A 24,316-nucleotide genomic window follows, 5' to 3' on the forward strand; every position below is an offset into this window, starting at 1 on the left:
CCGTATGAATTTTGCTGATTCAATAAAAGAAATAATTAAGTATTATCAGAAACTCACATGCGGGCTCCTAAGAGTTTGTACAATTAATCGAGCGTTTATCTGTCCAGCAGTTCGCGCCTGCGCACTACAGCATTTTGGTCACAGAACTCTCAGAATCTACCGCGCAATTTTCGCTCGTCAATCACGAGAACCAAAAACACAAATTTGCATTCTACATACGACGCGTTTAACAAACTGTGCTCTCACCCACTACAATGAACTCTGATCTGTACAGAACAACGTTCCTTTTTTTTTTTTCATTCTGAAGTGGTGATTGATATTAAGGTCGCGATATATCGTAATTTGTATTATTGAAAGAGAAAGTGATTAAGGTATTGTGGTGATAATGTCAGTCACGAAAACTGTCGTTAATGACGAAACAAACGCCACGTGCTATAGCTTGGCCTATTAACTGCGTGTCTGGCGTCCAACGCTAAGCCAAAGACAGTTCAATCCAGTTAACATCCAATCACAGAATTTCTTTAACACTGGTTTTGAACTCAACCATTTGCTAATTTATTTTTTAAGTGAATTTCATGCTTCTCCCCTAAAAATACGAATCAAAGGCTTCTTCGCTCTGTTATTCTCTCTCTCTTCATCTGCTGCTTGTCTTATGGACATTCGTATGCCAAAGGTCACACACAAATCTTCCTGGAATCAAGTCCCGATGGAGTTAAACTCCGGCTGAGTCACGTTACGTTCAAGCAGAGTGACAATACGTCTTAATTCACAAAAGTCTCCTTAAAGCTTAACAAACAAGACACGTTAGAGGACACCCTGTCCTTCGATTTATATTAAATTTATTTGTATGTCAAGGGTAGTTAACACTTTCATTCTTAATTCTTTTTGGAAAATCCCGGTTGCATTCGAGTTGCCTTACGTCAATGAAACGTGTGTCCTTGTACATCCCTGACATGTCTCTAAGAGGCCACGGTTCATAATCAGTATTTTTATATTCTCATTTCAAAATTGTGGGTGGAGGTTTACTGGAACTACAGCTTATTCGTGATTACTTGCCTCTGCGTTATCCCTGCCACATGCGACTCTCTTACAAGAAGAACTTACGCGTATTCCACTTCGTAAACGGGCTTCTGCCAGCCGGTTAACAAACACCGACTGCGAGAAGCAATACCGTGTTCTTTGACTGAAACGCTAATGTTATTTTCGGACCCAAAAATGTGGTGAAGATTTATCAAGTGCGCAACAGAATCCACTTGGTCGTTCTGACGTACGGTACTCACCCTGGTCGAGGTGGTGATGGGTGTCGGCGAGTCCGCCACGATAGCGCACACCTCCACGGTGTACGTGTCGGAGCCGGCCTCGCGGTCGAGTTGAGCGGCGGTGGCTAGTACGCCCAGTTTCGTGTCGACGTCGAAGAGTCTGTCCACCTGCCTTCCGTGCGCCCCGGTCACGTTCGTCACATAATATTCCAGCTCTCTGTTATTCGGCTGTCCCGTCGCTCGCAACGTCAGAATGCTCGTACCTGGCGGCTCGTTCTCGTACACACTCCCAGACAACCCTCCAGAACCACCACCCTCGAACACCAAGCCACCGGCAAACCCGTCTCCCCTAGCAATCACAGTGATGTAGGCGTCCGTGGACTTCCTCTCAGACTGCACCGCCTCATCTGTTGCCTTCACCGCGAGGTGATATCGTAATTCCGGCGACGCAATTGCAGTCTTGAGCGACAATACACCGGAACTGCGGTGGAGACGGAAGATCTCGGTGTCCCCGCTGACGAGTTCGTAGGTGACCAGTCCGTTGGTGCTGGAATCCAGGTCGCGCGCCAAGACCTGCATTACCTGAAGGCCACTGCGAGGTAACACGGCAGAACTCATCGACACGAAGAGCGGGGCGTTGTCATTAATATCTTCCACGATCACAGTGACAAGCTTCTCTGCCGAGAGGCGCGTGTTCTCGGGAAGTGCTTGGTCTGTTGCGACGACAAGAAGCCGGAAAGTGTCGATAGACTCGCGGTCAATAGGCAGCAGAGTGTGGATCACACCAGTAGCCGGGTTTATGCCGAAATGTCTCCTGGAGTCATCGGGCTGTTGGCGCGAGATGGTGTACTTTACCCGCCCGTTGAGACCAGAGTCGGGGTCCTCGGCTGCCACGGTCACTATTGGCGTGTGAACAGGGATACCCTCGCGGATCTGTCGTACAATGGCCGTGTTGGGGAACGCGGGAGGGTTGTCATTGCTGTCTTCAACAGCCACGTGGAAGAGGATTGTCGTGGAGAGACGAGGGTTACCGCCATCTGAAGCTGTTATGTTGAGGGTGTAGCTGGTCAGTTCCTCGTAGTCCAGAGCCTTGTGCAGGAAGAGGGTACCGGTAACGGGATCCATATGGAAAGCATCTCGACGATTCCCTGCTCCGATGGAGAAGGTCACTTCGCTGTTCACCCCTAGATCGTCGTCTGTCGCACGGAACTGCACCAGTCTTGTGTTTATGGGAGTTGTTTCTAGCACGGACACTCGGGATTCAGTCTGCGTGAACTCCGGGGCATTGTCGTTCTCGTCCAGAATGTCGACCGTCACAGGTGCCGTAGCGCTGAGCCGGACGCTAAGACCTGCGTCCTGGGCAGCAACATTTAACATGTACCGCGAAGTCGTCTCCCGGTCCAGCACCCGGGCCACCGTTATTTGCCCTGTAGCCTCGTCAATAGCAAACCTTCCCTCGGCATTGCCACTGACAATCGAATAGAACACGTCTCCGTTCAGCCCCTCGTCGGCGTCGGTAGTGGACACTCTGAATATCTGTGCCCCCACAGTAGACGCTTCAGATATTTGTACTTTATACGGAGTTCGAAAAAACTTGGGAGCGTTGTCATTTTCGTCTGTCACGTAAACATTCACTTTAACTTTGTCTCTTAGCCTAGTAACCCCGTTGTCAGTTACGGTGGCTTCCAACGTGACGTAGCTCTGGCCGGTGCTCTGAACTAGTTCCTCTCTGTCGAAAACATGTAGGGTCTTGATGAATCCGTTCTTGGGATCAATGGCAAAGTCCTTCTGAGCACTCGCTAGGGAGAAAGTCAGTTCCGCGTTGCGTCCTATATCTCGATCCGTTGCTGTCAGTTTGCCAACGAAGGAGTCCGGGGGTTCGTTTTCGCGCAGGTGGAAAGTGAAGGTCGAATTCGTGAATTCTGGGGCATTATCATTCTCATCAATGACATGGACGACAACTGGCACCAGTGAACTCCTTGGAGGATCGCCGTGGTCTCTGGCAGCAACAGACAATGAGTAATAGTCTTTGTTCTCGCGGTCCAGTGCGCTTCTAACATACAGGTAGCCGTCAGGGAAAACCCCAAACTTCCCATCAGCGTCTCCATCTGTTATGGTGTACTCAACCAGTCCGTTGGCACCGAGATCAGCGTCCGATGCAGCCAGTGCGAAGAATCTGGCGTTGACGGGCGTCGATTCCAGAAGAGACGTCTCGTACGAGGTATGGTCAAACACTGGGGTGTGATCATTGACGTCTTCCACGGTAACTACGATCACGTGACGCGAAGACATTGGCGAGGGTTGTCCAGCATCCGTCGCGGTCACTTCCAAGCTCATTGCACTGCCTGGCTCAGCGCGTATCGGGCGGTTCAGGTAAATGACACCACTGGATTCCGCGATCCTGAACTGTTCGTCGGGATTGTACGACAGAGTGTACGACACGCGACTGTTAATGCCAGAATCTCGGTCCCTCGCACGCGCTAAATACACTTCCTGACCCACAGCTGCGTTCTCCGCTAACCTCACTTCGTCCTTGTCTCTAGAGAACACCGGAGCATTGTCGTTTTCGTCCTGTATCGTAATGTTCACAGTCGTTCTGCCATACGCGAGCCCTCTTCTTGCCATAACCGTCAAGCTGTACACCGCTACCTCCTCTCTGTCAATTCTGCTTCTGGTCGTTATAACCCCCGTGGCGTCGTCTACCTTGAAGCTCCTGTGAGGGTCACCGAAAACAATCGAGTAGCGCACTGTCGCCGCGTCAGTACTCATGCCTCTTGGTCTGACCTGGACGCGACCTACTCCCCTGCCTATCGATGGCGCTCTATCACCGTAGTCCTCGGCGATCTGAAATTCGTACCCGCTGTATGACTCGAATTCCAGTTCCTCAATTCTACTCTCCTTCACGATCTCCACTTCCGCGTCGTGTAGCGCTTTCCTGTTCCCGCCATCCATTGCTATCACGACAAGCTTGAACAAGGCGCTCTGGGACTCCATGAGCGACGTCTTCAAAGTCACCAGACCCGTCGACTCATTGATTTCAAACATGTTTCTCTGCTCGCCCGTTTCCTGAAGAGCAAATCTTATCACCGCGTGGTCCTTATCATCACGGTCCGTCGCCGTTACTCGGGTGACAGAAGAGCCAACTGGAAGATCTTCGGGAACAGACGCGAAATAAAGCTGGGGATAGAACTCGGGGCTGTTGTCGTTGACATCCAGGACGGAGATGAAGACGGTGGCTGTGGCGGACTGTGGGGGGACTCCCTGGTCACGTGCCACAACCTGTACCTCGTAGTATGGTACCGTCTCTCTGTCCAGAACGGCCCGGGTTGTGAGCTGGCCCGTCAGTGAATCCAGAGAAAACACACCAGGATATCGATCGACAAGTTTATACGTAACACTGCCGTTGGTTCCTTGGTCGTGATCAGATGCCGTCAACATAGCAACCAGGGTGTCGGGCGGAGTGCTTTCGGAGAGGGACACGTTAATACGCTCCTGGGAGAACACCGGCCTCTCGTCATTTTCGTCGAGAATCGTGACTTTGAGTTGTGTGTAGGCCCACTTAGGGTTGGGCCCTCCGTCCCTCGCCGAAATCCTGAGTTCCACTGTGTCTTGCACTTCTCGATCCAGAGGGGCCCTGGTAGTTATGAGACCGGAGTCCACGTCCATCTCAAACCAGCGATGCTCATTACCGGAGACAAAAGCGTAATAAATCTGCGCGTTGACCCCCGTGTCCTCATCCGTGGCCGTTATGCCCGCAACGTAGGTACCCGGAGGAGCCAACTCGCTGAGAACCGCGGAATATTCCGTCTTCTCAAACACGGGTTCGTGGTCATTGACGTCGTTCACGTGTATCACGAGGAAGGCGGTTGCTGTCCGCGGCGGCTGACCTTTGTCCGTGGCCACGACGGTCAGGTTGTACTTGTTCACCTCCTCTCGATCCAACACACCGTGAACACGAACGATGTCAAAGCTGGGCGTGTAATCGAGTCGAAAGTGACCCAGCTCATTTCCGGCCCTTATTTCCACTGTGGTGTCACCGTTCAAACCCTCGTCGAGGTCAACAACCGAAACCGCTGCTACGACAGAACCGTTCACGGCGTTCTCGTCCACGGTCGCAAATCCTGCCGTAGACGGAAAATACCGAAATCGTATTACCGGGTCGTGATCATTTGCGTCGACCAGATTGACAGTGACGTATGTTCGTCCGTCTTGTCTCGGCGACCCGTGGTCCCGGGCGAACACCGTAAACACGCAGCTCTTGGGACAACCGCCCCCTCCAGACGGTCTTGTTGGCACCTGGGGACAACTCTGCTGTGGACAGTCGAGTGTTTCTGTCGTTGATATGACGCCCGTCTCTGGATCGACCCCGAACTGCCTCTCCGTGTCTGCCAGGTAGTACGTAATCTTTGCATTGTCGCCATTGTCACTGTCAGTAGCCATGACCTGAAGGACAGGGGTACCCGGAGGAACGCTTTCGTTCAGAGACACAATGTAATCGCTGTGGTCAAATATAGGAGGGTTATCGTTTACATCCAAGATGGTTACGTTGACCTGAAGGTACCCGAATCTCGGAGGATCGCCGCTGTCTCTTGCCGATATATTCAGTTGATAGAACGCTCTGCTTTCTCTGTCTAACTTTCCGGTCGTTTCTAAATGGAGGTAGGTAATTTCGCCGCCGGGATGCGCGGTGACTACAAGCCTGAATTTATCGTCCCTGTTGCCGGCAACTATCCTGTAGTCGTCGGACACACCGTTCGTCCCCGAGTCCCGGTCACTCGCCGTGTCCAACAGCAACCTCGTGCCAGCCGCCGCGCTCTCTGAGAAAGTGACCGCGATGCTGTCCTCCGGGAATTCGGGCGAGTTGTCGTTCACATCCACTACAACGATGCGGACTTCGATCGGGTACGTGGGCTGACTCGAGAGGACAACCAGGTCATACCTATCATTACGTAAAGATTCACGGTCCAGCACCGTCGTCGTACGAATTTCTCCTGTGTTCGTATCGAGAGTAAATTCCCTGGGTGGTTCATTGAAACGGTAAGTAAAGTTTGGTTTTGTTGGGATGGAGCCTACGACAGTGCCCCGCGGCTGCCCTTCCAGTATTTCGAGGGTGACCCGCGTGTCAACCGCGCGCGACTGCATCTCGTCGAGCTGCTGTTGGCCGTGCACTGTCACTGTAGCGGCCACGTGGACCAACAGGTACCAACACCACGGCAGTACCATGATTACACTCACGGATGCTTGGTACGTGTTCCTACGCCCACTGATAACACCAACAGTCGCATGTTTCAGCCACCGGACATCACTTCGACCGCTCACAAACTCTTATTTTCCCTCAGCTACGCCACATACAAGAAGATCGCGCTAAGCGGCTGTTAAACGCGTTGATACAGTTATGTCAACTATCGACGGAGTCACTATCGATAATATAAGAACACACGATCGATTATTATCCGACACTTGGTTCCGCGCGGAAACTATTCGACGACGACGACGACGACGACGACCCGACGACGCACTAATTTCCATTCGCACGCACAAAACACACCTCGCATGTCTCCTGACAGCAAAACACGTATTCTTCCTCGTTACTAACGCCAGCACTGCTTGCCGAAGTCAACTGAGCATTCTTCTCTCCTCCTTGTACCACCCTAAACTCTCTTCGTCAGTATGTATCTCTCTCTCTCTCTCTCTCTGTCTTTCGTATTCTTTTCTTTTCTCCCGGCAGGGGATTACGACTGAGAATAGATGTGCTTTCCTCTCAGACAGGTATTCAACATGGCTGAATGACTGACTGTTGCCATGAGGGGACTAACCTTCAAACATCCCGAGACAAGTAAATAAGCGAGAACAAAATCTTATAACTGCATTATTTTCGACCAGACCAGAGTCGTTTATCGGTAAAGTGTGGTCTGTTAAAAGTAAAAATACAAAAATTAGTTCAATATTATTCGTCTCAATTACACAAAACTTTTACTTCGTGTCCGTCCTACTTATTCCACGGCACACAACAGTTATGATCGACGACAGACAATCGATATCGGCGTACGAATGCATATCACAGCTGTAATTGATTATACTAAATTTCTGAAGTTTTACAGACGCGTCACTATTAAAACTACATGTTACGTCGCTGAACTGAAGGCGCCAGGCGATGCCACCGGAGACGCACGCACACTCCACCTGTTGACGACTCTACCATGTGTCTGCACCCCAACTGCTGGTATTCCTGCAAACCATCATCTTCCCAGAAGCAAACGCCTCGGAACTCGTCTCGCAAAACACAACATCACAGCAGGTGTTTGAATACAGCAATCAATAAACAAACCAAAACCAATTTCATCCAACATCGATTGTCTAATCAGCATCTTTTCACGTCATGACATCTTCCAGCACCGCGGCACTTCGGTCCACTCTCGGTTCTGTGAAAACAAACACAAGTCGCCGTTGATGAAACAGACCAAGTTCGCGAGCCGTAATCCTCTTGTCGACTGGTTTGCCTCTGTCGCAGCCGACATTGCAGCTACAAACTGTTAACCTCTCTCCACTCTTTTCCCCCCGAGCCACCATTACATTGGCAGGGGAAAGGTTTTCTACCAATCAGGCAACTTCTAACATACCTACAAGGTTGCCAGACGGAACTCCATCTTAAGAACTCCGAAGTCTTGGTATAATAACAAAACACGTAATATAAACACAGCTTCACAGTTTTTTTTATTTGCAGAAAAACAAAATTTATTAAGCAGATTTAGTTAATTTATACGTTCGTTCTTAATTAACATGTCTGCCGAGGCCCGATAAAGTATCCATACGTTTACTTTGTCTCCAATTTCAGTTACAAAATTTGAAGTCTTCACGGGAATTGACCACCAAAATTAAACCCGAGTGGAAGTGACTCGGAATTTGAGTCGACGTTTCACTAACATGCTTTAATAACACCGTTCCTAATGCGCGCATTTGCTATTTTTCAAAAGCAGAATACCGATGATTATTATTTGTAACCTGGGATAGTACAGACCTATACGACGACGTTTCGGGAGTTGTCATTACATTTTAATATTAATCTGTTAGCGTGCTAGCCTAGCACTCAGAGGATGTCAGGATCAATTCCAACCACAGCAACCAATCTTACACCAAAAAAAAAAGACATTCAGTGGGCTATAATGACAGCTAACCACCGAAGGAAGGCAGTAAAGTCAACTCCTGAAACGTCCCTGATGACCTCTGAAACGATGGTAGACAACTACCACTGCGCAACAAACCAGAAGACAGGAATCTCCTGAAACGTCGTTCATATAAAATGTGCTTTCGCCACCATTCCGTTCTTTTTGCTTTATTATCGAATTTTACTCGCAGTATTTAATATTGCTGATGAAATAGAAGATACGTCTCATTTGTCGTACTGACGTCACACGCTTACCCTCTTGGAGGTATGAGGGTGGGTACCTCCCACACCACAAAGAAGTAAGAAGCTAAACACAACCGGAAGTTTCATTTTCTTACAAGCAATAATCGTTAAGTCCAGAATTCACGTTTCAAGGAAAAAAATGGGGTTAGAAGTCTCACTCCTTACGAAACGTACGGAGCTTCCTATAAATAAGGACACTGTGACGTCACTGCTACACGTGTGATTGGTGGATTTCGTCTCATTTTCCTTGGAATCCCATGGTAATGAACATGTCAAATAACATTTCCTTCTTCTCGTGTGATAGACCTGGCTTTGTTATTCATAAAAGCGCTTTATTTATTAAACAACTAAACACCGCTTATCGCTAATATTAGCACAACTCAGCGGTCTTTACAAGCTAAGAATAATAATAACCCATTTTCCTCGCTGACAGTGAAGAGTATAAATAATTTTGCAATATTTTATATAAACTCCGTTAAACTAAGTAAAAGCTTTTCACTTTACTGTAACCATGAGTAGCATTTCGCCGCCCAAGATTGCTTTCCATCTTCCGACAAATCTTTTCCCTTTGTACATTTCTAATCTAAATCATCGATTAAACAATTCATTTTGTTTTTATGGATTTCGTACGATCCTGAGAATAAACAGCGTTAACCATGGTGAAGGGTAGTGTTTTCTTTGCGGTACGGATTGAATTCTTGAATATCATTTGGACGAGCTTCGGAACGCAAAGCGGACATAGGAAATCAGGATGCGTGGATATGGGTCCGATTTAAAAGCATAAAAATTTATATTTTTATTGCTCAAAACTCGAGTAAAAACCATGGCCCGAGGAAACAAATACAAAAACCAGAAATTTCGTAAAAATAAAATAACGTATTACCTCACCATGTTTATTTATATGAGTTTAAAATCAGAGATATTTATCTTTGGCATGCAACTAATTATATTTGCAGTTATTTACATTATATACTTATTTATTATTCTGTGAACTGGGTAGCTCAGTCAGAAAAGTGACGCTACGGGCGGACCGAACGGGATTTGATCCCCGATGGGGGCGGAGGATTTTTCCTCTAGCCTCTGCGTCCAGACCGGCTCTGGGGCCCACCCAGCCTCCTGTCCAATGGGCACCGGGGTCCTTTCCCGGGGGTAAAGCCGGCCGGGGCGTGATGCTGACCACTCACCCCCATCTAGTGCCGAGGTCAAGAATGAGTACGAGCTATACCAACTCTCCCCCCAAGCGACCTACATGGCGTATAGCGGGACTGCTTTACATTTTACTTTATTTATTTATTTTATTTTATTTTTCTGTTTGTGTTTTTATTTATTCTTAAGTTACAACGTAATTTATTAAGCACTATCCATTCACTCCATCGCCATGGAAACAGTGGGGCAGGCGCAGAGACTCCCTAGCACAATCAACACGAAAGCCATGATCCCTCTATGGCACAAAGTTCATTCATTATTCACTTTTTCTTGTGGTCGTTAGCAGGAGGCCGGATAGATCTGGCATCGTGGCACCTGTCGAGAGCGCCACGGCTACATTGGGCCGAGAGGAAGAGGAGGAAGAGGAGGAAGAAGAAGGAGAAGAAGAAGAAGAAGACGAGAACGAAAAAGAGGTTCCCTTTCTTTTCTGTACAGCATCCGTCGTCTGTTCTTGGGATGACATACGCCGTGATACTGCATTCTTCAGCGACCTCCTCCGCTCTTGGGGCTTTATATTCTCGAGTGATGGACCACAAAAGATGCTGGAAGCACATGCGTGCAAACGCGCGTAGCTCAAAACCACAATTCAACACGGGTTTAACAACTTTTTTTGTGGGCCTGACAACTGATCCAACGTGATGCAAGCAAGCAAGAGTTTTAAAAGTATTCCGTGAGCGCCGAACACTGGCGTTTGTCTCAAACCGAGGCTGAAACCTCTCAGGCGACGGAGGTCGGGGCCGTACGCGCCTCTTCCTTGTCGCTTTCAACTGCGACTTGTCGAAGTCGATCCTGACAAAAAGACTGTTGAATCTTTTGGTTCTAGCGGAACCCCAATGTAAAAAGTCGATATTAAATGGGGCGTGGAGTGGATTCATCTGGCTCACAATACGGACTGACTTACTCTGAGATGTAATGAACGTGCAGTTTGACTTGCTGAGAGTAATTTTGGCTTCCCAAGGAGGGATCTCTCCATGTACCAAGTTGTCAAACATTTTTCTATTACACGTTTACTCAATATATATTATTCCAGATTCATGTAATCCGTTAATCTCCATATTACTCTTTCCGTTTATGGTTATGGGATATATATATATATATGTATAATTTCCTAAAATTCCAAGAAGAAATAAAATAAATAAAAATTATAAAGGAGGTTATGCATTCTGTAGCAAGTCTAGGGCTCAGGTGCGATAAAAAGGTACAATGATTGAAGATTTTTATTCTGTAGAAATCATCAACGGATTGGCAAACAAAATGACCTTGATCGGATGCTAAAATGGGGAGGTGGCGGGTGAACATCCTCCTGATTCCGTTTTTGTACCAGAATATGGCATACATTCTTGTTCGGAACAGACGAAGATGTTTGAAAATCAAATAATGGGCACGCTTATGCCCAGGGATCTAGAAAAATCCTCTGGGATCATTCGTCAGGATCTGCTAATCGAGCGATATCCAGCGATTTTGAAACTCAACGGTACTTTATTAAAAAAAAACACTGAACAAACGAAAGGTATTATTTTTTTAAAAAAGGGAAATGATTTCTGATACTATATATCTACAATGAAAACAGTTCTTCTACAGAAACTAACAGTCGCCCAGCTGATAGAAAAATTACCAATCTTCTGAGGACGTCGAAAGATAATAATTAACTTGTTAAAAAACAGTCCGCCACTGACCCATATCCTGGACCAGATTCGCCACCCTTCATTTTAATATTATCATGCCTTCTACACCTAGGTCTCTCCAGCGGTCTCGTCGCTTCTATCAGAATACATTCAAATTACTTTATGTGAAGTTCGGCATTTGTGACTTCCCTCGTAGGGTCTCGTAACTCAAACAGTCAAATTTCATCTCCTCGTGGCTAAATATCCACTATCCAGTCGTCTTCATGGTGTGATACTTAAGTTCAAAGGTCAACTTTAACTTCACAATAACTCGCTCCATCTTTCTTGGGAATAAACTCGTTAAATTGACACATACGCTCGTCTTTATACCAGAATAGAACTCAGTCCGTTAATTATATTCTTTGAGCATAAAAACACTCTGACAGCAGAATTCCGAGTTACTAAACATCGAAGCAGTTGTATAAATAGTCACGAATTTGGTTCAAGCGTTTAACATATTTCGTTAAACTGCGTATAATCTAAAATGATTACAATACTGCAATAAATATTAAGACGTTTAACGATGGTTCACATCAAAAACAAGGTCAACAAATCAATAAACATGCCTAAACGAAAATAAATGTTTACAGTTAGCAACAAATTGAACTTCAGAAGGTTCTAAATTCTGAAAGCCTTTCTTTTCTTTTTGAAAAAAAAATAATTATTTACTTCATTTTACAATCGCCTTTCAAGTTATTTGTGCAACAATTATAATGAACGGTACAAAATACTTCCATTAATCTCTGAACAGAGAGAGAGATGGAGGCAGCTGGATACTTATCAACTTCTGAAAGAAGACTTCGTTCCACCAAGTTACATTTCCTTACGTTTCGCGATGTTCAGTCGCTCCACGGGCATTTCAGAGGCTGCTTGCTTACACGTTGTGTACAGACGAGAGAACATTAACTTCGTACAATGGCTAAATAAAACTGCAGATACAGAAAAGATCTTCAAGTGGTCGCTCTCACTTTGAAGCAAGAACATATATTACAAGTGTGGACTCTCCGTCTTCCGGGTTGCAACAACGTGCAGTCTTGTAGGTGATTACTAATGCTCCAGAGGTACATATCGACTCCATATTCAGGGTAGAAATTGGATTACAAGGCCCGTACAATCCACAAAACCAATAAACGGTCTGGAGATAATTATTATAAGCAGTCAAGAAAATATTTGGACCAGATAAAAATTAAGTAAGTCAGAAGGTTTGGGTATTTTTATTTTATGATAAATATATAAATAAATGTTTTAAAACAAAATTCAGGCCTATCTGAACGTAAGAAAGGTTACGAGTGATCGATATACAGTTCACATAACGAAAAAACTCAGTTAAACCAACCTGAGCTGTAACTACGAACTCAGTAACGTGCGTAGTTAAATGACATCGCGCGTGTATTTTTTTAAAACTAATCTCCTCCATTAAATCTGTCTAACATAACATATCTAAATACGGTGCAAACTTATCCCGAGCCAAATTAAACCAGTCACTCTGTTCTACATTTCCATCCATTTTTAATATTATCCTCAGACAGTCGCCCTTTGTCGTTTACCGAAGTCTTTTCACAAGGCCTCGTGGTTGGAATCAATGCCCTCGAAGTTACTCGAGGTTACGAGCTGCTGCCATTGCCCGCCATCTGTTGACTCTATATTGTACTAATTCGACACTTCACACGCGCCCCGCCCCCCCAATCAAAACAGAAGAAAATTTTCCCTCCAGCACAACGAAGGGACGACATGCGTGAAAACGAAGTGTGGGAAAGCAACTTGAACCAACATAATCCTAAATGGACCTGATGATGGAAGTACTAAGCACTTCCGAAACGTCGGTAAATTTTTAAAAGGCCACGCGGCACAATGTCCCAGTCAAATTCTATTCCTCCTGGTTTCGGAAGGTTTTCTGATCAGATTTAGATAATCTTTGGACATCCCTTAGGACCTCAAATCTCGGTGAGTTTGGGTTCAGTCTGATTTGGTTTGGGTTGAGTTTGGGCATGAGTCGGCGAACCTCAGACCAGACTACGGGCTGAACTGCCGGGGTTCGATTACCGACAGCCGTAATGTCCAGACCAACTCAGGACACAAGAATTTATAATTGACTTTTCTGAGTTAAAGAGATTTCTTATTTATCTGCATCCCCCCCCCCCCGGGACACTAATGCGTAATTCTTATTTCACATCTGTTAATGAAAACATTGCCGTCGCCAATAGCATTTCTCCGCATTAACGTAAATCTTTTAAAATTACGAACGTGACTGAAATTATCCATAAAACTTGCAGCGATAAAATAAACATTTTACTGACATTGTTTAACAGAATACACACAATGTTCCACTTCGTAGGATCTTGAGTTCATGTTAATTTATGATATAGATCGTTAAACAATCACAATGGCCAGATCTGCTAGGGTGGGATCTCAGAACTCCACTAACGAGCGACCTTATTTATTTGTAATCGTCAAAACATTCTACAGTTCAGATATTTAATATTTTATAAGCGACTTGGATCCTCTAGTACTTGAAATGTCACGCAGCTGCGATAAGATTTATGGTTTGAGTCCTGTTAGATCCCCAGGGCTTTGGGCGTTAGAATGCTGTATGTAGCCTTTTAAGATGGACTCTGTACTGTTTTTAAGAGCTGACAGCAAATATACCGCATAGACAGTCCGTTCTGCGACTTAAAACGCTACATAATATAAGAAATTGAAAGAATCGTTCAATAAACAAACAATTAAAAGCATGAATCACTTATGGAACACAATTATTATATCACCAGTTGCTCTGTTGTTAAAGCATTCAATGATGATAACGGAAATGAAACATTCAACAATGACCACAACAATGGAAACAACTCATAACAATGACAATGGTAAAATTAAGAGTAAAATAGATTCAAGAAATTATTCACTGTTCTCAATGTGACAGAACAGTGACCACACTTCTGCGGAATTCATGGACTATCCTGTTCCAGCAAGAAAATGATAAAAAATATAGTTTTTTTAAAAACTAATTCAATGTAACTAAATCTAACTATGACCAACATATCTTACACCAGAATCATGATTATGGTTTCGTAGATAATACATAATGGACATATTGAAAATAGCATATAAAGGACGAAATCTCGATATCTTAGAAATATATTATATATATATATATATATATATATATATATATATATATATGATCTCGCAGTCAGCAGAGACAAAATTAAATATTACTGACAGTAAGTTGGCAACATTGAATTTCCTCAACACATACACCCCACCCGCTAGCAGCAGCACGGTAGACTTCCACCTCACACCCCCGCTCGACAGACCGCGTATTGCCCAAACGAAGTCCACCAGATAGCAAGACGAGATATCAAACCTTTCACAGTATTATAACCACTCTGTATGTTAGCATAGACATACAAGAGACATTGGCCTAGAATAATTAGACTGAATACCCAAAACATCGGACAATATTATAACCAAAATGTATATTAACACAATTTCTCTATTCATTTACTTCCAACAAGAAACCGTACTTATGACAGTGTATCATTTGCACATACCTTTGTCGAATGCAGTTATTACGAAGTCGAAAAGCGAAGTCCAACACCAGAAAATTGTAGAAAGCTCCTCTGCCATTTCAAATATATTCCATTGCACTTATATAACACCAATAATCACCAAACAAATTTAATTATTAATACGAGCTGTTATCTCGCTGCAATCACGCCTACGCCATTTTGCCGACCGAGGGGTTGAAGATGTCACAGATAACGGAACTAGCAAAAACACCGCTTGCATAAAAAAAGTACGTTCGGTTTTATGACTGGGCAAGCATGCGGATTTCGCAATGTGATTCACTGTTAGCCATGAGTTCGGTTGGTATCACTAGCTTCGGGGAAAAAAAGTTGAAGATTAATACGCGTTGCAAAGAAAATGCGATACCCGTATCTACATGAACACAAGCGTAATCTTGCATGTATAAAACGTGGCTTCTAATTTTCATTCACGAGACAGGCTAACCTAACGGGAGGTTTTCCGCAGTACTTTTAGTACACTGCTATCTTACAGTTGTATTATATTATTGTATTTTAGAATTATCACACACATGCGGACTTCATTTTTACGTTTCAAGCGAAAATCTATAATTCTTACTCAAATGAAACCATCTTACACGTTACAAAAGCCCACCATTGGACACAATCCTCAGCGGCAAGCGATGTCACAAAGAGAAACTTTAATGTATTCCCATCTACTTCTTGGTCATTCATGTCGACGTTATCCAAGAGATTTTCGTACTAAAATTTTGGAAGCAAATTAAGTAAATTTCTAACACAGTCTACTTAAACTTTCTTAGGTGTAAATATTATCAGAGGACTTGGTCTTTGAACACTCTCAAAGCAACTTTCCGTCAGAAAGTCTACGAGACCATTTCGTATCGTATATTTTCTTGTAGTCTTTATGGCCACTTTGGAGGCCGAGAATGGACCTCTACCTCCTACGCGATGGGATCGCGGGTTGTAGTCCAGCTCGAGGCCTGTATGCATTTTTTGAACTTCGCATTTCGATGGACTGAACACATGTAACGAGACAGTACAGCCTGTCTGAGTAAATACATCCGCGTAACAAAATCCTTTTTGAGAATTCAACAAAAGCTAAACTAATCAATAAATTCTCCATCTTCCATAAAAACCAAAACGGTCAATACCGTGTCCATGACATTCCGTCGTGATCCCAGTTCTCCATCTACGTCTATGTCTTCCACGTGGTCTCTTTACCTCACGTTTAGCGACTAGAATTGTGTGAGCTTCCTCACAGCATTTATGCGTGCCAAATGTCCGCCCATCTCATCCACCTTGGTTAAATTACTCTAGTAATAATTGGCGAACACAAATTAAGCAATTCTTTCGTCCTTTTTAGACCGAAGTCCACTCCTCAGGACCAAGTTCTCGAATACCTTCAATCTGTGATCTTCTCTAATGGCGACTGAAGTTCACTTAGAATTCCCTTGGGGGGGCAAAAATCCCGGTTGGGACAGCAACACCTTACAGGAATTCAAATGCGTCACGCTGTAATACACGAACGTGTGGACTGGATTAATCTGGCTTTTACCAACACGGTAATGAACCTCCGGGTTGAAAGCAAAGAGATAGCCAGGCAACAGCAGAGACCTTGAAGATATTTTGGTGGTTTGTGGGTCCGGCATCAACTGACAGAACCCGCTATAAATTACTTCAGTCTGGTACATATTTCAATCAGGCGCCGTAGTCCCGCCTTGCTACAACCACGCTCAACTTTATTGCCTCTCTGGTCTCCTGTCTCTTAAATTATTTTAAAATTTAAACAAAGGACTGGCCGACATTAAGGACCTACTTAACTCTGACAAAAGAGCATCGCGTTCACATGTCACTGCAGATAACGACTGTTTTCCTAGAAGCCAGATCTCGTGGTGTACTTCAGGCACACAGATGAAGTCGTGCTGTGTGAAATTAAGAACTGTGACAAAGGAAGACTTTTTCGATTTACGAGTGTGGCAATTCTGATTGCTACGTCATCGTCTGACCTAATTCATGAGTCGTGTAAAAGAATGGATAAGAGAAATACACGTCTAGGGTTTTGCACTGGTGCTCAGATACAGTTTCTTACTAATTTATAAGCAATAAACCAAAAAGATTCTTCTTGAGAAGCTGATACTCGCTCACTTGTTCAATCAAACCTCAAGGTTTATTACCAGTCACCAGAATCATACTGTACATATTTGAAATTCATTTTAATACTATTTTATCATCTACGTCCAGGTCTTCCAAGTTGTCTCTTCCCCTCGTTTTTCGACTTCGGGAGGGGGGGGGTTTCTCCCCCCAGTAAATAAAATTCCACCGTCGTTCCATATTAACTCAGGTACCATCTACGGGATGGGCAAAGGACCACTAACGTGCCCTTTACCCATCGCAACGATGAAGGGGAGAGGTGGTTGGTCACATTTTTCAAACCTCGAAAATTTTGTTGTAGTACCTAATGAGGAAATGTTAATTAATAACGCTTCAATTGAAACACCTGGAAGACCCCGTCGTAGATGGAGGATATTATTAAAATAGATCGCGATGCCATGGAAAATTGGCAGTCAGAGGACAGCACAAATGAACAGCGACAGACCAAGAGCTACTGATACAAACAGAGGGACATCGTACGAAGGCTTTGGAGGACAGCAGTGACGGCAATGCTAATCATGTCTTTCAGATCGCTTCCCAAACTTCCACCCTGAAGATGGCAACTGAAATCTTTGTCGAAACGGTAAGCTTTCAACATTTGACTCTGCTCTTACCCCAAAGCCGAATATGTACAAAGGAGCGGTTGCATGACTTACGTACCCAAAGAACAAAGTACTTTCCGAATTTTGTCGTCAGTAATCCCTGGTCAGACAGAACAGACGTCGTTGAATAAGGGAAACGCGTTCTAAAATGTGCCCAACAATCCAATCTCACACCACACGCTTGAGTGGACAGCGCTCTGAACCTGTATAGTACAGGGTGTGTAAAACCCCAGAAATGAACGTGGCAAAGCAGACCGGAACATTAAAATGAGGCGCTCACATAAAGCGTCGAGTCTGTCTACAATTTACACTGAGGAAGAAGTAAGAAAAACAGGAGGTAACACAGTGCATATTTTATTATCATAATAAGTAACATACCACAGAACAAATTACTAATACAGAAATACAGCAACGGGAATTAAAAATGGCAGTTCATTAACTCAACAAGTCCAGAATTTTCAGTACTGAGATTCAATTACATGTAACACTTCCATACAGGCACAAAGCTAAGATTGCTTTCAAATGTATGTACTTCAATACAGACTAATGCAGGTTTATAAAGTTAAAAAACACCCTGTATTTTTTTTTTTTGCAATCTTCGTTCTTTCAAATTTACTCCGAACTCATAAGACAGGTTGCAAATACGCATTTAAATTGTACATGACAAGCTGTTTTGTCATTCTTTCACATGAGAGTTAAGTAAAAACACCATCACCAAATTTGAACAACCTCGTAAATCAGTATTCTAAGCGTACGTATTTAAGTAAGTACCGTGTGTGTATGATCAGCACTCCACACTGAGTCTACGGATTCATTCGAGTTCACAGCGTCGTTAAGTACGGTTAGGTTAGGTACGTCGGTGTTCATAACGAATTAAACTGATAAATTATGCATAATGGACTTCGTAACTCAAGGACGAGAAGCAAAATCTTATTGAAAACAGTTTTCGTGTTATTTATTTATTCATTCATTCACTCGTAAATTCTCCGTTTCAATAAATTACCACCCAGTGAACGAATACGAAGTTACCAACGCACGTGACAAATTCAATTTTGAGCCGAGTTGCCGGACGGCATATTTTAGCATCAAAGACCCGTAAAAATACATATTTTGGGGCCTACCCTTTATAGAAAGCAAGAATAACTTAAATAACGGCAATAAAGTTTAAATAAAAACTTTAAATTGAACTACGGCTAATAATAAAGTGACAACCTTAACAGACAGACATAACCTCAAAAGTAAAACATACTCAAAGATTAGTATTTATTCCCGTGGATTAGATCCGAGATGTCGATAGCGAAGGAGCGTGATTCCTTAGCAATACCAACTTAAGAAAGGCAATGATAAAATTTCCTGCAAGTTTCTTAGATTTTTCCTACTGTTACAGACCTCGTGATTCTCGGTGTACCCTTACTTAAGTTATTTGCGTTTAATTTAAATATCTTAATTACATTCGCAATGCCCAGGACCAAAGAAATTATAACCTAAGTTCCACTAAACATGTAAAATCAGCGTGGAGTGCAAATCGTTGTAAAAGTATCGTACATTCAGTAACAAAAAAATATTACAATAAAAAACTGTAATTATAAATAAAAATCAAGGCAAGAAAATTTGAAAGTGCCAACTAAGTAAACAATCAACGTACTAAACGTGATGAAAGTGAACAGCAGCGAAGTTCAATGCGCTAAGACAGTTCCGGAACACACTCCGGCAATTTTGAAACATTAAAAAACTGACGAATCTGAACTTAAAAGTTCCTTTACATAGAAATTGCAAAATCAAAGATCAAGACTGTAATGTGCACAAACAATTATCATTTCAAAACGTCGTACCTTGGGACGAAGGTTCATCCACCCTCTTCACGTGAACATAAAATGCGTGCGCACATCGTCCATCACAATTTCTTGACTTCAATCGACGTCGGTTCCCGCATTCAAACATCAAACAACTTCTGCGTTGTAGATATAACATGTACAACACGTTACTCAAAAAAATGCCTGAACATACTCGTCATTCAAATGTCACGTCGTCTTAGCACAGAACCCGACGCTCGGATTAACGTAACTTTGCTTTCTTCAACTGCTGGATAATTAATTAATGAAGACAAATGATACAAGTAACTTGAAGAACTTGAACAGGGTTTTTTTTTATTATAGTACCCGACTCCAGTCCGTCTGCTTTGCAAACCAGGCATAAATGTTGCAAGTACAAGCACGACAGAACACAAAACTACGCTGCCTATACAAAAAGTGTGACTTACGCAGAGCGCACAAATTCTTAGGAATGAATTTTGTATTTTTCATATTCAGCATTGAAGGCTGCGATACATTTTTATTCTACAAAAGAGCCTGGAAAGGATGAGCACGTGCACCGTTTGTTACGCAGAGATGCAGGCATAAAATATCACATTTATGTGCACGAAAGTCTCCATCTTATTTACGGTGCAATATTTTGTAAAAATTTCTACTGCAATTTTGTCAAGTTACTAATTTTTGTTCTGCTTCAAATTACGCGTTTTTCAATCAGCGTAGTTTAGGACTCGTGTTCTTCTGGTGTCATTCGATTTTGAAAATACAGTTTTTCTATTATCACGTTGGTCCCATCATGTAATTTAAGAAGTAATTAACCTTTAAACATTTTTTTAAATATTCCTTTTAATTTCAATTAATAAGTAAGGTTGCACAAACAGGATTTACGTCAAAAAAGTGCACTGAAGAAGGTTACGTCATTATTTTCATTCTTTAAAAAGAAATGACAACGAACTAACCTTTTTAAAAGCTGCAACCCTATTTTCAGACTGAAACTTTGAAATAAAGAGTATGACGTAAATGCACATAAACATTTTATTTAGAAATAATTTATCTTTCGCGAAAACCGACCTGCGTAACAATGCCAAGATAAAGTCATCTCGATACGCGAAGCCTCCCGCTTAATACGCGTGAATACGCAGGAGACAAAAAACATTTAAATGAGAAATGAACGACGAGCGTGTACGGAGGCGGTGCGAAGCGCGACAACGCCGATTCTGCTGACGATATCTTTGGAAACCTGCGACACTGGTATTATCTTACGTCTACTCAATTAAACTGGTTTTGAATACTTCGTCTAAATGACGGACAACTAACAGACGACAAGAATAAGTCTGTCACGGATACTGCGAGTCTCTGGGAGATGCCAGCATCCATGACTTAATCACATTCACACACAGCATAAACAACTCACGATTCACAAAATACAAAGGGGGCGAACTGCCGGAATGGTACGACGACCATTCCTTCCAGCATCTTCACCACCTGAGAACAGAACTGTTCATCACAGTCTCTTCATAAGACATTAAGTTTTATACCAAACCAGCATCCTTGGCCATACTGTGGAATATGGAATCTTTGTTCTGTAGCAGCGCTTCCGGCGTGTCATATTCAACCAGCAGACCTCGGTCAAGTACTATTACCCTGCGGAATAAACGGAATTGTACATTAGCGACATGAATCACAACCTGAACATGACTGTCGGCTCTCAAGACAAACTTCGCCGCGTCGAGTCGGGACAGATGAACTTTACAAAGTGATGTGTAGAAATTTTTACGTTCCTACATAATTCCGCGTGCGACTGCATTAAAAAGGCTGAACTGTAATATATTATTATGCGGGTAAAGCAACGACGATAGCTTAAAAACTGAAATGAATATGCGACGAAAAAATATTTTCATGACTGCAGTAAAATGTGAACGGTTAAACAGCGTGAGGAAATTATCGCCACCGTCACAATCGCACATACTAAAATAGAACTGTATGACACGTAAATATTTACTTACCTGTCCGAGTCCATAATCGTGTTTAGACGATGTGCGATCGTGAGTACCGTGCTGTCCTTGAACTCGCTGCGGATTGTCGTCTAAACAAGCACATTTAAAACGTTAGTATCGTGAATTATTAAGCTATCAAACTGTGTTCTTCTGAGACATCGAATATACTAATATGTTTTCTGCGGCCACCGTAATGGAAATAGCCGTACGCTACGTAAATTATACACCACGACAATTGTTAACCCTTTCACTGTTATGGCTGAATCAGCGCTACTAAAAATAAGTTATGTATTACAGACAGATATGTTGTAATATTTCTACACGAGCGATCTGACGGAACACGAACCTGTATGAGGTCATCGGTTTCCAAGTCCACAGCAGCGGTAGCCTCGTCCAGGATAAGAACCTTTGTTTTCCTCAGGAGAGCTCTTGCTAAGCAAATCAGTTGGCGCTGGCCAACGCTGCAGAATGAAATCATAACTGTTAACCGCAGTTTCACATACATTCTGCACTTAGAGTCTACATTCTTTCATTTTTTATACAAATGGATCTTTTACATGAAATTATGAGTATATTAGAGTAATATTCTGATGGTATAAATGGCTGCGTGCGGTGACTTTCATCTGTGTCCCAAGCAGCCTCAGAGTTATTTACAAAAATTCTTCTGACGGTGCATTCTTTTATTAAAATTACATGTCTGGAAACAAAATATCAGATACCGCATCTACCACACAAGTCCACTTCTCTAGCATTAATCAAAATATTTTCAAAACACGCAACAAGAAAACCAGAAATATTCCTATCATTCTGTCAGTTTTCACTTGCAAATCTGTTCTTGAATAATTCAGTGTATAAAATAAAATATTCAGCTTACCTGAGGTTCTCCCCACCTTCAGATACGGAATGCTCGAGACTGTCGGGCAACGCCTTAACGAAAGCCTTGAGATGCGCGTGCTCCAGAGCTAGCCAAATGTCTGAATCAGAGCAACTTCCAAATGGATCCAAGTTGACGCGCAACGTTCCCGAGAACAGGACTGGATCTTGAGGGATGATTGTTAACCGTGACCTATTGTAGAATCACCTTATTACAATTACGCTATGCTACATCTGAAGATACGTGACATTTTCTTGGATTTGCCACATTTCTGACAAAATGCACACAAAAGTTTGGTTGGAAGAAATAACTTAAGAGACGTAACTGGAGATTTATAAGAAGCGAACCCTAAAAGTACACTGCAGGTTGGTAAGATCTTGTGGCGACTGAGATTAATTTTATGGTTCCATGGCAACAGATTACTTATTTATTAGCATAATTATAAATGTCCGGGAAACTCCTGGCAGCCGGCAGATGATGGATTGTAATTTCTGATTCTTCAAATTATTTCAAACTCTGAACAAAAGACATTCTTGGGTTATTCTTCACGTCTCCTATCAAGAACCGAAGCGATAACTACGGCACCATTAGATTGCCATCACTTCACAAATAATACATTGATATTCAATATTCATTTACCTCAAAGCATGGAGCCCAAGTTTAGAGACATCCACTCCATCGATAAGGATCTTTCCACCCGCAGCCTCGATAATACGGAACAGGCCCAATGTAAGGGATGACTTTCCGGCACCGGTCCGTCCAACGATACCAACCTGCGGGATAAAAAACTCGCAAAATTAAGGGAACCCAAAATGCTAGACTGCTCTTACAAAAGATTTATTTTACAAATAATTTTACTTAATATGAATCAATCAAAGCTCACCTTTTCTCCCCCTTTGACAGTAAAAGAGATACCTCTCAACACAAGGTCAAGTCCTTCCCTGTAGCGAACCTGATAGTCCTTAAATTCCACTTGTCCCTTTTCAGGCCAAGCGCTTGATGGCTGGTTTGTCGGGATATCCCACGGAGCTTCCTGTGAGATTAAAACTGTGTCACTTTTGCTGCCACTGTTTTCATACTATTAAGCGTGCGAATTCGAGTTCAAAGTGAGTCACAGTTTGGCGTGATACTTGGAATTTTACGCTGCATAACATTTACGCCCATTCAGAACCAGTGATCTGGTGTATCTCATCAAAAAGCGAATCACTGATGAGCCAAGTCAAAAACAATGCACGTGACGTTACTCATAAAAATGTAGTTACTATTATGAGATCTTGACAACAGAAATTACAATTCGACGCAATTAATTCTACCGAGATATGCGATACGTCCGTCCGCATCTACCTGTTCCGTCTCTCCATACTCCTTGATTCTCTCCACAGCCACGATATTTGTCTCCACGTCCGAGGTCATCCTGACCAACCAATTGAGTGTTTGTGTTATCTGAAATATCGTTAACCACATCCTCATGAGATCAGTAAATCAACGTAGAATTCTTACAGAAAATCTATTTGTATTTGCACCCACAATAATTTAATTCAGTAATAACACCAACAAATATTGTGATGAAGTGAATATTCACACTTGGATTTTCAAAATACTTCAATATGAGGTTTGAAAACTACTATAATTAAAAAGTTAAAATAAACTGATAAAAACAGAAAAAAAATTATTTTGAATTGTGCGTACTCTCAGAATAAGGAACATACAAAAGGCTGTAATTTCTTGGGCATATTAAACATAAGAATACCCTCCTAAAATTATTAAACACATTAAAAAAAATTGTGTAAGCATCGTAAGACCCC

The 24,316-nt window shown here is 42.9% G+C and overlaps 2 protein-coding genes across 9 annotated transcripts in view; both read right to left on the bottom strand.

The window, feature by feature from the left end:
- ft (cadherin-related tumor suppressor fat) overlaps positions 1 to 15,277 on the bottom strand; it is a 177,405-nt gene extending 162,128 nt beyond the window's left edge. Inside the window, exons 1-2 of one of the 2 annotated variants that reach the window (XM_087349316.1) lie at positions 15,086 to 15,277; positions 1,281 to 7,681 (exon numbers count right to left, since the gene is read on the bottom strand). In XM_087349316.1, coding sequence (XP_087205442.1) covers positions 1,281 to 6,482 — 5,202 coding nt within the window. In that variant the 5' untranslated portion in view covers positions 6,483 to 7,681; positions 15,086 to 15,277. The remainder of the gene's footprint in view (positions 1 to 1,280; positions 7,682 to 15,085) is intronic. The other variant, XM_087349317.1, reaches the window with a different exon arrangement.
- Positions 15,278 to 18,170: 2,893 nt separating this feature from the next.
- The window catches only part of MRP (Multidrug-Resistance like Protein 1), a 66,289-nt gene continuing 60,143 nt past the window's right edge, over positions 18,171 to 24,316 (bottom strand). For all 7 annotated transcript variants that reach the window (XM_087349323.1, XM_087349322.1, XM_087349320.1 and 4 more), the window contains 7 exons: positions 23,856 to 23,954; positions 23,395 to 23,544; positions 23,151 to 23,284; positions 22,512 to 22,703; positions 21,984 to 22,098; positions 21,647 to 21,726; positions 18,171 to 21,284 (listed from right to left, as the gene is read on the bottom strand). In XM_087349323.1, the coding sequence (XP_087205449.1) occupies positions 21,173 to 21,284; positions 21,647 to 21,726; positions 21,984 to 22,098; positions 22,512 to 22,703; positions 23,151 to 23,284; positions 23,395 to 23,544; positions 23,856 to 23,954 (882 nt within the window). In that variant the 3' untranslated portion in view covers positions 18,171 to 21,172. The remainder of the gene's footprint in view (positions 21,285 to 21,646; positions 21,727 to 21,983; positions 22,099 to 22,511; positions 22,704 to 23,150; positions 23,285 to 23,394; positions 23,545 to 23,855; positions 23,955 to 24,316) is intronic.

This window comes from Zootermopsis nevadensis, unplaced genomic scaffold, assembly GCF_977971745.1.
Source record: "Zootermopsis nevadensis isolate Lab colony 2312 unplaced genomic scaffold, Znev_1.0 Znev_ptg000016l, whole genome shotgun sequence".
NCBI lineage: Eukaryota > Metazoa > Arthropoda > Insecta > Blattodea > Termopsidae > Zootermopsis > Zootermopsis nevadensis.